The sequence below is a fragment of the Plectropomus leopardus genome, chromosome 8, assembly GCF_026936395.1.
Source record: "Plectropomus leopardus strain MGB_pleo_1.0 chromosome 8, ASM2693639v1, whole genome shotgun sequence".
NCBI lineage: Eukaryota > Metazoa > Chordata > Actinopteri > Perciformes > Serranidae > Plectropomus > Plectropomus leopardus.
This window is the reverse complement of record NC_142183.1, coordinates 19,608,560-19,623,683: the sequence shown is the minus strand read 5'-3', so window position 1 is coordinate 19,623,683 and position 15,124 is coordinate 19,608,560. Positions and strand designations below refer to the sequence as shown.

At 40.8% G+C, this 15,124-nt stretch overlaps 1 protein-coding gene across 4 annotated transcripts in view; it reads right to left on the bottom strand.

Annotated features, from left to right (window-relative positions):
* trpc7b (transient receptor potential cation channel, subfamily C, member 7b) overlaps positions 1–15,124 on the bottom strand; it is a 109,195-nt gene that overhangs the window by 50,361 nt on the left and 43,710 nt on the right. For all 4 annotated transcript variants that reach the window (XR_015777273.1, XM_088081074.1, XM_088081075.1 and 1 more), the window contains one exon: positions 7,065–7,827. Coding sequence is in view for 3 of the 4 variants with exons in the window: in XM_088081074.1 (XP_087937200.1) it covers positions 7,065–7,827 (763 nt within the window). In the remaining variant the exon portion in view is untranslated. The remainder of the gene's footprint in view (positions 1–7,064; positions 7,828–15,124) is intronic.

The window sequence follows — 15,124 nt, the reverse complement described above, 5'->3', positions numbered from 1 at the left end:
AGGGTAAAAAGACTGAAAGGATGATGTGGTGATTTGGTTCATGACCTTTCCATTTTGAAATAAATCATTTTGACGTGGCCAAAAAAACAGCAGAGAGAATTCAGAGATTCTCTTTATAAATGGTATTTGCCGACAGAGGGAGTCCACTTGACTTGTTTTATTTTAACAACCAAGCAAATTTAATGTAATTATGACATAACAACAAACATCACAGCATAAAATTATAAATTCTCGCAGTAATGTCATGTTGGAAAATGTCTTTGTTACATTCCCAGATTTCATACATTATCAGATACAACAGCTAAGGCACAAGAGGATGCACTTAGACACCATAAAAGCTGAATAAGGGATCCGCTCTGCTTTTAATGCTCATTTAGTACATTAGTATTCCCTGCTTTAATGCACAGCTTGAATTTGCACTTAAAATAAATGGAAATGGATTGAATTTGAATAAAATCCCAAATACTGAAAGGTATCCACTCCAGCAGAAAAAGGCCAAAAAGCAAATGGGGAGACTCAGAAAATACAACACAAAGATGAGAGCAAAGAGAAGGAAAGAGGGTGTGAACACAGGAGCCCAATCCATTTATTCAATAAACGTGATTGTCTTTCAGGAAGGGAAGCAACACAGGAATGTCAAGGACTTAGAGTAATGGAAGAGCTGGTGGTGTAGTCCATTTGCATTTTCAAAGTAGCCTAAAACTGTGTACCAATTAAAAGGAAAAGACAATGGAACATCGCACACTGGTAATGCTGACGCATATATTTCAAACTATAAAGATTGACGTTTCTGCACACAGTCGTCTTCAGGATCATAGCAGCTACCTGACTGACATTTAGACTCACTTGGACATGTAATTAGGCAGTCAACATGGCACAAATAGAGCTTGAGCACATCATCATGTAACTCTGCGAACTGTTGGTTGTAGCCACCAGCTTCTAACAGCTGAAACTAACTAGCTCTCCTCTGACCGATTTTAACACAGATTTATTGTTCACAATGTGGCATTACCAGGGAAGTAATAATGTGATGCAACAATAATTTGTTTACTGTGTCTTTTCATCCCAAAGGTGTCCCAGGAAAGATCTCTGTTCATCCCAAACCCATTTTCTGTTTTCCTCAGGATGCTGATTGCTACTTGCCATCTCAACAGTGAGCTCACAGAGCCTGTTTGCGAAACCGTCATTTAATTCTTGCTGTACCTGCTGATTACTTTAAGTTTGTGGCCATTTTTCTTGAGCGCTGATTTCTTGTCTTGCAACAACAAAAATAACATTTGTGACTGCTATCGGTGATTGTCATCTTATTTGACATCTTATATGAAAGTCAACAAGGGAAATATCAACGGATACCGATGTTCAGCTGATAAATAAGTGCTTTCCTACAAGTCACTATTCCTGCCAAGCTTTTTAACCTTCTTTCCTCCTGTTTATTTACAAGTCCTTCACCCTTTGTTTTGTGGCCCCCATAGTTCACTTCTCACCCCTCTTTCTTTCACTACCTCTCATCGCCCTCCTGGCTCGTTCTCTTCTGCAACATTTGGCCGAGCAGGTAAGCAGTCAGCAGACTGGAGCTTCTGGCAGGCTTAGAGTCCCTAAGGAGTAATTCTCATTATGCCTTCACCGCCGTGTTTGTTCTGTGTACAATCATACCATTACAGTGTCTTGATAATGCCCACTTTCATCCAAACTTTAACACAGGAGCCCCCAACCACAAACATCAATTCAGCAATCAATTTAAATTATTAGTTCTACTCTCACTTTCTTTAAGGGCATGCTTTTGCTTTAAGCTGGTATGATTAAGTGTGCACTGTAATTTTGTGAACCCACTGACCATGAATGTCATTTGCATTCCTCCTGTGTTTGACCCTCTTATTAAGGGAGTTTTGTGCTCATATGACTTGGACAGTGCCTGTCTTGAATATAAAATTGTGTAATCAGTTTTGCGAAGCCACAGCGTGTCCATACTCTTAAATGCTAGCAGCTTGGAAAAATATCATGCATTTTAAAATCCGGCTCTTAAGGCTTGGGCTTATCATAGAAAAATACATAACCAAATTGAACAGTGTGTTAGATAAGACTGGTCAAAAGGCTCATCGCTATCTGCAAATTAAAAACTAAATTCTGGGCAAAAAGAAATGGCAGCAAGCATCTATTCTGGGGACATGAAGGAGAGGGTTGGGATTTGGTGTATTTCACCTTTAAGGCTGCTAAGTGAAAGAAATCAATAACAATCTCATATCTGTTTTCATGCGGGGAGAAGCAAGCTTCGGGGTAGTGCATGTACAAAAATGTTTTCATAATCAATCATAAGACTTCTTAAGAAACATCAAGAAAACACACACACACACAAACAAAACACGCATGCAATATATGTGAAAATCCAATCACAATTCAGGGTATGTAGTTTGTGCCTTGGGGGCTTGAGATAAAGGAAAGGGAACGATGTTGAGAGATTGAAGATGGGGACAGAGGAATCTGAGGCAAAGTGCGAATGGTCACAGATGAGTGAACTGGGGGGGGGGTGGAGAGAGGAAGGGAGGGAGATGTGAGATAGAGGGATGAGAAGAGGGGAGGGAAAGAGCGATTTGTCTGCACTTCAGTGGACATTGACTACCATCGGTTTGGCTGTTTTTCACTTTGTCTGTGGCTATGTGTCTTAATTTAAATTAAACCGAAATTGGTATGACACAAGAACAGAGTAAAATGTGTTTTCGCAAAATCAAACGATAACCTCCTCTGCCTCACTCTCTCTCTCTATCCCTCTGCCTGTCTGACTCTCCCAAGGGTGTGTGTGTGTGTGTGTGTGTGTGTGTGTGTGTGTGTGTGTGTGTGTGTGTGTGTGTGTGTGTGTGTGTGTGTGTGTGTGTGTGTGTGTGTGTGTCCAGAGGCTCTTATGAAAAATTGATGGGTTGTCTTAAAAAGTAAGATGTTGGGAGATAAATGTGAGGCTGTTAAGGAGGTCCTGATATGCCTTTAGCAGTTCCCACATAAGCATCCAACGTGTAACACCAGCAGCACTCTGATCTCTGCACGCTGACGGGATGCATCAGAGTGCCAGTGGGTGAAAAAGTGTTGTTTGCTGTGTATACATGTGTTTACCTTTTGTAATCACAAGTGGATACAAAAGCTGTGTCCCATACTGCATTCTAATGCTAGACAACTGCTCAACTTACTTTTGGTACCAGATCCCTTCATCTATTTTGTTTTTCACAGCTAAAAGTACCCTTTAGTGTAGGCAGGACTCTCAGCCGGTCACCAGGTCAGACTGGCGTGGCATTATATTCAGCGTGGCACTCGCTGAATCTTTTTATCTGTTGCCAAACAGAGGTCTGACTGCGCTTCATCAGTTGTGTGTACAGTGTAGTTTTACAGCATGCCTTAAAAAAATTTAAAAATAAAAAATATCTAGGGTGAGTGAATTAAAAAAATGTTGCTATTTAAAGTAGCTTAGCTATTTAAAATGGTGGTTTTGTGAAAGATGTCCTGTGTCGATTTTCTCTGAGCAGTCCGTGGTCTACAGTGTTTTACCCCCACCTTTTAATATCAGCTCAGCTTGCTTGGAACTTTGACCAAGGCGAAGCCAAAAAATAGTGCCAGGTACTACCCAAAAATGATATTGATGGAAAAATAAAAAAGATCTTGTTGAGTTGAGTAGAACCATGTCGTTCCATGCAGCCGAGATGCAGCATTAGTATGCTATATTGCATAAATCTCAAAATACAGTGGAGGCTAGAGAAGTCCCAAACATTGTTTTTTGCTGATATTGTGGATTCTCGAGCTATTGTGAGCCATATCAGCCAATACATGACTGGTATTTTATTTATTTATTTTTTAAATTTGTTAGCAGCTTATTAAAAGGTTAGTTTGACTGCTTTGTAGTGTATTTAGAATCTCCACCAGGTAGCAGAGTAACTTGGGCCATAAATGCTGAGTGACAGCATGAAAAAAGGATGTTAAAAAGTCAGTTCTGTTATTTTCTTTTTCTGTCAATCAACAGAGTGGTACAAAGAGCTCCCAAGTAGAAATGCAAGTAGCTTATAGTAAGTCTGGAAGGACTACTGAAATGCGCACTGTGATCTATCTCCCCCTTCTTTTGCACCGTGTGCAGGCAGTCAATGTGTCGATGTGTGGCGTACGTGACAGGCAGGTGGATACCACTCGCTGCAGGAATGGGAGTTCATTCTAATAAGGTACCTAAAAACTTAAAACATGAGGCAAAGCTACATAGTCACTGATTCACTAGTGACTGAAATTAGGTACTTGGAGTTGTGGAGAAAAAAAAATATATAAAAACAGAAAACCAGAGGTTGCTTGGTGTGGCTAACAGTCATCATGTATTCCTGTGCTGACAAAAATCTTCAACTTCTTAAAATTAACTCTTGGCTGTGTAATAATATTGTATTCACCAAATATTCTGTCAGACCATAAGTACCAAACACTGGTGTCATAATTAAGAAAATGGGATCTGTGCCTTATCTTTTATTCTCCGTGTTTGATTTGCTAATATGACACAGGATTGTGTCAGGCTATTGGCACAGTGTTTAAAATCATTTGATATTTTAACGTAATGAGGGGATGATATGAATAGGGGCAGAGAGACAAATAAACAGAGAAGACAGGGGGGTGATAATGAGATGTTAATAGGACAGATGAGCTCCAACACAACTCGGGTCCCTCAGGTGAGCCCCTCTCATTAACTTGTCTGGAGACTGGGAGCAGAATGACAAGCTGAAAGGCTGACTGACAAACACAAAGGTGTGCAGAAAGATTGAGAAATGGATGAACAAGGACATCCATAAACAGAAAGTGGGAGGATAAAGGTGCTGCAACATATGGGCGGACAAAAGGAGACAAATAACCGGAGAAGTGGAAATTGTTATCAGACCACTGTAATCTGAGTGGTTCAAGTAGATAATTGTGTTTTCTACATTATTGATCTCAACTTTAAATATAATTCATCTAAACAATGTTGTCCACTATGAAGTTAAAAATATGAGTCATTTTTCATGTAACTGCTAAAATAGAGTCACGGTCCTAATGTGTATACACTGTATACTGTAAAGTGGATATTATTTGGACTATAAACTACGCATATAAAAAACCCAACAATAAATATTTGCCCTTTAACTAACTAATCAGCAAGCTAAATCCATATGTTATTTGGCTTGAGGTGAAAGAAAACGATGATCTGCCGTAAATCAAACTCTCTGCTGGCTTTGTACAAAAAGGAAAGAAAAGGGCACTTTCCTCACACAGTGGAATATAAGACTGTTGAAAATGACTAATGCCATGGAGCCAACAAAGTGGCTTTTTAACAGGTCTCCCTGGCAAACAGACAAAGTGAAATTGCTCACAAAATGTATATCATTATTACCCGACTGAAAACAGAAAACACTGTGGCCAGCTGGAGACAAAATGGAGGGGGGTCTCTCTAAAAATGCTGATGAAGACACCTGCACCAAAATGCTGTGCTTGTCGGGTTTTTAAGTTATTTTCCATGTTTGCTTGTTTTTTTTGTTATTTGAGCCACTTAGCTGAATGCCAAAGAGGCCTATTCCCATATACAGATGCCTTTTGACTGTCAGAATTGTAATGTGATGAACAACTCATTAAACTGTATCAGCATTTTTTAACTGATTTGCCATATTGCTAAACAGTATATATTTATAACAGAAACTTTCCCTAATAATATACAAATAATAATTACTGATGTATCGGCCAGCCTTGCTGGTCAATTTGTGACAGTAAACTATATATTTGTATGTCTAAAATGTTGGTGTTCTTTTTTCCCTGAGAGTCACCCTCATTTGTTGGTGTGTTTTCTTGTCTTAACATCCTGAACTAACTGATTTGCGACAGGTGCACCAGCTGGCGCAGTAGGAGGGACTCATCTCCACCTCAAACCACTGCTTAAAGCTTGCCCAAACCTGCCACACAGTGTGAGCATGCGGGCATGTTTTACTCAGCCCGAGCCAGGCAACCCACCATTTCCATCCATTTTTTCCATCAAACAATACAGTGTTCAACTTCAAAGTTCTTATTTCACCACAGCCTGAGAAGTGATTGTACTGGTAATGAGTAGATCAAAAGAGTATTAAAAAGCTGGGACTGCACTGGGAAAGCCATTCAATATCAGAGTGACTACGCTGGATCATCTGCAGGAATGGGCTGAAACATTGGCAGAGGTAAATCTGCACATTCCTATTCAGCTCTATGTCCATATTCTGCCTAAACTTTAATAAAGAAATGAAAAATGTCACAGGGAACATGGAAATGCAGGGACTGTAATCATACTTGAGGTGATGAATTTACATTTACAGTATAGCTGTTTAATCATTTATGGAGGAGGATTAGGGCCACATGTGAAAAACGTATGAGTTCTGAGCTTATAGTCAGATTAAAGACTTTAATGTCAAAATTCTGGCTTTAAACTCAGAACTCCAATTTTTCACGTGGCCCTAATCCTCTTCTGTAATCATGTGTAGTCTTTACATTAAATGTAGCGTGTGTACGCGTGACTCACCTTCTCTCCGCGACTCTTCTAAATCTTTTGTCAACCCTTTGCCTATCCGTATGAAAACATCTGTGTTTGTATGTTTCAAGATATACTAGAATTTTCCACAAAAACAAAAACTCAGACAGAAGTAATCCCTCTCAATCATTATGTATGACCCATCAGAACTGTGTGGTGGTGTATTTTCTGCAGAGACTCTGCACTCTAAATTTTCTTCTTATTTCCTGTGTTCAGGATGTTTATCGGCGCGTCCCGCCACAGTGCTCAGGTGACGTAGGGCTCTATAAAAGGTAGCAACCTGGTGCCAGACTGTAAGCAGCATGCATCCAAGAGACACAGTGCGAGAAAAAAATGAATAAAGCGAGGCAAAACGCCAAATGAGAGTGAATCTGATGATGCCTTTTTATGTTCATTTCGCGAGCAAGCATGTTTACGAACAGTAACTGACAGTCCTGAATTGTATACCTCTAAAAAGTGAGAAGATAGAAAAAAATTAAATACTGTTAAACAAAAAACTGATGTTGAAAAAATAAAAAAACTATCTTACCTTAAACTCTGTCTCAATGTTGGCCAGTCTTGCTAGTTCATTGCTGAGCTCGAGGGCGGTCAGCACAGGGTCCTCACTGCTGAGCGACAGGTAAGCTGCACTCGCCAGGCCTTTGTACGCGTTCATCCTGGAGCGTGAGTGACTGAACGAGTCTTTCTTCTGTTTCTCCACACATTCTGAACACTTACAGAAGTAGTCATGTGGCCTTTCTATGCGGGCCCCCTTCGTCAAAAGGATGTGCACAATCTCATACTCCAAGCAGTGAGCAGCCAGAATGATTGGCGTGACGTCATGCGAAAAACGTGTTCCATCCTCATCATAGGCGTAAAAGTCATCATCACGCATCTCCTGCTCAAGAGGGCTCAAAGTGAGTCTGAGACCTCCGCCAAAAGCAGGGTGGGCAAGAATGGCTTCAACGATCCGGACATAACCCTTGGAGATAGCCAAAAGTAGGCCATCTCCGATCCTTGCCAAACCGTCCTTCTTTAGTAGCAGCTCGGTCACTTCCAGGTGCTCATTGCCAACTGCCAGCTGCAAAGCATTCTGGCCCATGTAGTCCACACAATTGAAGTTAAGGGTTTTGGACTCTTCCAGCATTTTTCGGACCACAGGAATGTTTCCGTATTCAGCAGCATCCAGAAAACGCTCCTCCTCTGGAGTGAGGGCTGAACCGCGTTCATTGAACATGTAGGCTGGGCCCCGCACTGCCTGCCGACGCCCCTTCTCTCTGAGTGTGGTGTGCCGGCGATGCATAGCTTCCACCCTGAAGAGAGTGGAGAGGAGAGCAAACAGTGAGGACAATCAAAAGAACAAGAATGGCAATGATGAAAGCGGAGGTCAGAAACAACGAACAAATGATGAAGTGATAGAGGGAAAGAAATGTGGAAGGCATGAAAGCAAATGATGGAGACAAGAAGAAAAGACTATTATTAGTAACATCAAGCTGACTATTGTACTAGTGTACCAAGGCAAACAAAGTTTTAACTGTCTACCCATGTGGACGTCCTCCGTGCACATGGACTGGTCAAACACAATCAGCAGGTGCTTAACACAGATTTCTCCACCAACCCCAGAGAAACTCCACCAAGACATCTGTGATATATCTGTCCCCAGTCAAATCAATGAACCGCTACCAGGGTCGAAGCTTACTGTGGGGCCATCTCAGGTCAACAGCTCTGATTGGCAAGAGAGCGATGAAGGTGTCACTGTAATTGGCTTCAGCATGACAAATTGACACTATGTGACAGTGGTCATCCAAGGAGACTCTTTGGTCAGTGGTGAATCTGTCGTTATCTGTGGACACATGCACACATGAACATGCAGCTCCTGCTCTATTCAACATGTCTTTCTTCCTAGATGAAGCCCCATTTTCTGTGACATACTGTCACATCCCAGCAGGACAAAGTGGGAAAATAACCTTCATCAATAGGAACTTGTCAAATGTAACTACAGAAACTCTGGCAATCATACTGAAAAACACATTTCATTGGGACTGTTGTTCCTCTCCTATTGTGTTTTAGAGTCACAAAGATGTGCCACGTCTGCAATCTGCTGTGTGGCCTGACACTTTGACCCATATAGAAAAAAAGATGTCAAGATGTGAAGCTGAAAAAACGAGAGGGAGAAAGACTGTGTGACAGTGAGGGAGCAGAGGAGGAGACACTGTATGTGGGTAAAATCTGAAATGGAAAGTGGAAGAGAAAATTACTAATGTTGTTTTTGGGAAATGATTACCCAGAATAGTTTCTCCAGTGGGAAATAACTAATTTAGACTTGATAGTTAATTCACAAAATATGACAATTTAAACAATTCTTGTTGAGTGCACCGTGTTTGTCCATACAAAAGTCATTTTGTGGTGTCTGAATCAGAGCTGTTACAGCCCCGAGCCTCTTCCAGGGCTTTTGTCTGTTGATTTGTTGCTTTGTGTTGTGTTTGTGCTTTCAATGGGTTTAAAGCGGCGAGAGTGTCTTTTACAACATCACAACCACATGGCTCATATAAATCCAAATAAGTCAAGTCAAGTCAAGATTGATAAGACAGAGAACCGATGAATGTCATTCAGGCTGAAATAAAATCACATTGTGGACATTACTGTCCATGCAGACAATTATTTGTCAACTGGGAAAGCCAACATTGTTTCCTATAGGGCTGTACCTGACTTAGAGTTATGTCAGTGGAATCAGATTTGGCTGTTTACATGAAAAAAGAAACAAAAACAAATTGTCAAATATTGGTTGTAAAGTTTTTATGTCTGAACGGGGCTCAGTGGGACTTTCAGTGTGACAACGGCATTCATTTTATATAGCAAACAAGCTAGTGACGCTAATGACAGATCAAATGTAGATATCAAACAAAAGCCATGAGGCTGTATCATATTAAGTAGCTGTGAACTGTAAATGCACCACTTCTAAACAGAGGGAAGATAATGTTGTCTCAGAGCCTAACATTGCAAGGTCACTCCTTCACTGTGCCGCTGCAGTGTGCCTGCTACTGGCTGTACCAAAGAGTATCATGAAAGTCAAGAGCGTTCACTCTGCAGCAAAATCTGGTGTCCAAAACATCCCCAGAATACACTGCACAGCACACTGACTAGCAAAAAAAACCCAACAAGAAATGACTGCTCTACTTGAAGTTATCTCAGTCGACTTAGGAGTCTCAAGATGGTGATTTGAATCTCTGACAATCAAAGGGGCAGCCCCAGTTGTTTGTTATCTGACAATTACGTGGATGCTGCTGCTGGCTGACAGACTTCACTCCATTCAAACAGCCTTCATGTTACTTTTGTAGTTCCTTTGCTTTGCTATGTAGTTTCTTTTTGCTTTATTCTACTTTATCTAACAGTGTGTTTTTCAGTCAGTATTAATTGTTGGTTTTAAAGTTAAATTTGTTTGATAAAATTATTTTGGTTGAACTCCTGTGTGTGCTTCCCTTATTTGCTATGGTCTCAGAGCCAGGCAACAATAGTGCATTGACCTTACAAACGACAGCGGGTCCAGTTTTGCAATAAGACCTGCAAATTAAGGTTTGTAATTGTGTGTGTGTGTGTGTACACGGAAGGCTGGACTTTAGAGGGGGAAAAAAGTGAAAATGGGAACCTGTTCATGGTGGAAACAGACCCTGGGGGTGTCAAAGGATGTGGAACTGAGAAGATTTAAAGAGCTCACCAAGGAAAATCGCTGTGGGAGAGCGTGAGCATGTTTGTGTGTGCGTGAGAAAAAGATACAGAGAGACTGTGTCAGTGTGCGATTAAAGGGTATAAAAGGTCTGCAGCTGTTGATTTTCATTTTACACAATCAGCTGTATATGCCTTAGGCTGCCAATCAAGATGGCAAACTATCCCTCTCTCTTACTCTCTCTCTTACGCACATGCACATCCGCAGACTAGTACACCACACATGAACACACACAGGAATACTAATGTGGACATGAGGTGCAGCCATGGACAAACGTGTGCGACACCATCAGCATTCATATAGAATGTGGACAGAACATATATCATCTGTAAAATATGTTGAAAACCAACACAGTGGCCATGCAGTGAATAAATGGAGCTCTGAGTGTTGGAATGATATTTTTTTCTTAAGCTCATCCTTTAAGTTGATGTATTACCATGCATTATGCTGTAGGGTGTATACCTCATACCTTCCCAACCCCCATCTCCACACACACACACACACACACACACACACACAGATAAATTTGTGGGCATTGGGAAGATTCCTCGAACATGAGTGGACAGTCTGGCTGCCAGCCCATTTAGATAACCTCATAGTCAGGTAATGAATCACCATTTTCCATCCCTCACCATCTTTATCTCCATCCATCTCTGGCTGTTTGTGTTTCTGATGTGAAATAGAATTTACCTGCATCATTTATGCGCTGAATTACAATCACAAAGACAGGAGGAGGCAGACATAATGGAGATGTATGAATGAAAAGTGTGTGTGTGTGTGTGTGTGTGTGTGTGTGTGTGTGTGTGTGTGTGTGTGTGTTTGTGTATGGTAGGGGTCGACAAAAAGATGAACGAGAAGAAAAATTAGTGAGTGAAGGAGGTATTGTGTATATTTATGTCCACATTAAGCGGCAACCTCTGATGCTGAAAAATTACACCAACGCAAATGCAACAAAAACTGCAGTTCCTCTATTGGCCACTTGAAGCTTGCTCCAGAAGTCAGTCATTCCCCATAGACCACCATGTTAAAATGCCCAACTTCATACTAGAAATAAACATTTCTACAACCTGCCTATGTGTATTTTTATAAAACTAACCCGTTTAAATGTTCTTAAGGCTTAAAGTTATGCATAATTAAGGGTGTGGGTACTTTGAGTGACAGTGAGGTTCTGTCAGTGACAAGTCGCTACCACAGCCACAACCTTGGATCACTAATGTAACAATGAGCCACTCCCAGATTCTCAGGTGTTGCTGTAGTTGCACAATTTCAGTGTATTTTTTTCAAGTATTTCAAGTACATGTATGTGGTATACATTATTTTCAATTACTGTAAATGCACCATAAATGCACCATACTAACCAAACTTGCAGCTAGTGTTAGGGTAATGGTTCGCAGCTCCCTTTGAGTCACAAACCACCATTTGGTAAGATTTTGCTTCAGGGACTTCCAAATGAAAAGGATTTTGGTTGTTAGACATTAATAAGACCAGAAATATAACTTAATCAACTACAGTTGTGGGGCTAGTGAACAAAATCGTATGATTCTTGCTTACATTGGGCTCCCATCTATAGTGAATGAAATAATGAAAATAAAGTCCTTGGACCTCTGGACGAGTGCTAGGGTTATCTCCACCCTCATTTCCAAATGTAGTCACTTCTGGCCCCGAATTTCAAGATGGCCAGAATGCCCAAAATATCAAACTCAAAGCTTCAAAACAGGGGTCCACAAACCAGTGGGTGATAATACAATGGCTACAAACAAACTTTTTTCCCTTATTTTATACAGTTTATAATCTGCTCATATACCTATAGTTTGTGATTGTAATTGTATATTGTATAGTGTTCATAAGACTAAAGGACTTGTAACATTACCACCATTGTAACTAAGACCACCTTATAGCAGAACATGCTGTCATGTTACAGTATGTAAACAGTAAAGCGTTTCCACTACCATTTACGTAACAGAAAACACATCTACATTGTTCATCTTCCCATCCCACTACAGTCGTCTTCCTGTCTACTTGCTGAATATAAGTCCAATATCCAACCACCTTTGATTCCTGCTTTGGTTCACAAACACCTAACAAAAAATCTGTTTCACTTTAATCTGATTAGTGTTAATGGTCTGGTTTGAGGCAACTCTGCATTATTATTATATGGCAACATTTTGCACTCACTGCACCAGTTCAATCTGTTACTGAGTCTACACAGCTCTCATTTGATTCTATGTCCAAGGCAGAGGCTGCTGCAGATCACTCAGAGTCTCTGTCCAAGCGAGCAGCTCCCTCTCCTATTCACAACAGAACTGTCACACAAGAGAAACTATCTTGCATCACCACCACTGGTGATTCCAGCTATATTCTGACATACAGTTTTAGAAATCTCTTATCCAGCCAAGCTGGAGTTCTTAATGATACTGTTTTTAAGTTATATAATAATGACAAGCATTATTGATTACAAGTGAAATAGGTAACCCACCCAAAAATAACCTAAATCATCTGGCTCAAGGCTTGCGCGGCATACTGGAATTGCGTTTTATCAGGATATTGAACCTGATGGTATCATTTTCAATACTGTCAAAAATACAGATGCTCTTCTTTTTATTAAACTGATACAGAGATGCTGTAATGAGGTTGTGTACTGCATGTAGTGCAGAGCACACACCACCAGAGGTCAGTCTCTACTTGTGGAACAGGCCGCTGAGCTTAGAAAGATTGTGACTGCAAGTGGGGGGCAGTAATGCTACAATTCTCTACAATTCTACAATTTCATTTAGCAGATGCTTTTATCCAAAGCGACGTACAACACAAGCAAGAATTTAGACTTAAGGAAAAAACCCTTAGTAAGTGCAAAAAGTGCTTCAGGTGTGATTGGTCACAGGTATTGCCGTCTAGTGGCAGAAGAAGTGCCACTAGACGGCTTCTTTTTTTTTTTTTTGGAAACCAAAGTAATAACCAGTAGCGATCTCAGCATCTGAGATTCAACAATCTCAGTATCACTACTTACGATGACAGTCAACATACAACATCACACAACTTTGTCAGTGCTAGATAATCATTAGGTGCTGGGTTTTGGACCTTCTGACTTAATTTACTCCAAAGGGCAAAGCGGAGAAGAGTCAGGTTAAGTGCCTAGGTGTTCTCGGAACAAATGAGTTTTCAATTGTCTCTTAAAAGTAGAAAGGGACTCAGCAGAACGCACAGAGTTTGGAAGTTTGTTCCACCATTTGGGAACAACAGAAGAGAAGAGTCTGGCTAGAGATTTAGAGCCGTGCTGGGCTGGAAGCACCAGGCGTCTTTCGCATGCAGAGCGTAGTGGGCGAGAAGGAGAGTAGACCTGGATCAGGTATTCCAGGTAGGCTGGAGCAGTTCTTGTGATTGTTTTGTAAGCCAAGAGAAGTGCTTTGAATTTGATTCTGGCTGCCACTGGAAGCCAGTGAAGAGAAATTAGCAGCGGGGTGACATGTGCTCTTTTGGGCTGGTTGAAGACCAGACGTGCTGCTGCATTCTGGATCATCTGAAGAGGTTTGTTACAGGACTAATAAAAACCAACAGCAGACAGCAACAGCGGGGGGAAACAACGGTAGGACCAGCATATAACTTGGTGAATTAAGGGTTTATTTCAACAAAATCAGAATTAATGAATGTTGGAACAATTAAAAGACCAACCAAGACAGATTTGTTGAGTTATATTGTTTGTGTTGAGCTCGAAAGAAGCATGTTTTATGATGAGAAGACTCTTAATCATCATATTACTTCAATTTTCTTCCCACTTCAAAAATCAACACACTCTCCTCCTAGAGGCCAGGAGAATTTCCTCTGTGTTGATGGGATATGTTGGGTTTTTCTGTTGCATTTTTTCTCAGGGATTGAGTGTTTTGCATAATTTCTGTATTTGCACATGATTTTTGCTAAAGTATTTGTTTTGACTTTGTACTGTACCTTTTTTTTCATTTGCAGTACATTTGTTTTGGATTCTTGTGTTTTTTAACCGGCATCATTTCTTAAGCTGCAGCCAGTTTCTCCTTCTGGAGATGTTTTGGGCTGTTGTAGCATCATGCCCTTGTTGGCCACTGTAGTAAAACCATCTAAAACATGTGGGTTTATTTTGGCCTGACAGTCAGTAGTACTGTAAGTGTTATTATTAGTGGGTTTAAAACAAGCCAGACATATATAGTCTTATAAAAGGTGCGATATTGCTTTATCCGTACACAAATGTGAGCAGAATATCTTAGAAGAGTTACCCTCTCATCTCTCCTCTTTATCAAATAGATACACACGGACACTCTTTGAAGCAGTAAATTACCAAATTTGAGATCAAAGGTGAGTTGCTCCCCATATTTCAGTGGTAATGAGAAACAGGCATGTACGCCTTCTCTTACCCTCTTATTCACAGGCGGACACACACAAAGGTGTCCACCAGTTAGCCCTGTCAGGCATCTGTGAGAGCATACATGCTTCTTTTCCATGCAGGGCCTTTTAAGTTGAACACTGGTGTTTCAAAGGAGCAGACCAGGAAAGATCAAAGACCCAACTGAGGCCTGCCAGTCTCAATATCTGAGAGTCATAACTAAGCTGGCAGCACATGAATATCCATTAAGTGTCACCATTTATGTCCCATTTGTGCTTTGTTTTGTGCACAGAAGCAACGAACTGCATCGACCAAATGGTCTTTTGAGCACTTGTCTCAGAGTGAGGTCCTTAAACATATAGGACAATTATGGGAAATTATATGGCACATATCAGCCATTTGCAATATGGCAGAGAGGCACCCAGTCAGGGTTTTATGAGTGAGTCTGTGCACGCTTTGTGTGTGTGATGAGTGTGACATTGTGGGGATGTACTGTGCAAGCCAATTTCTGTAATCTGCTCAGTGTCACATGGTTTTG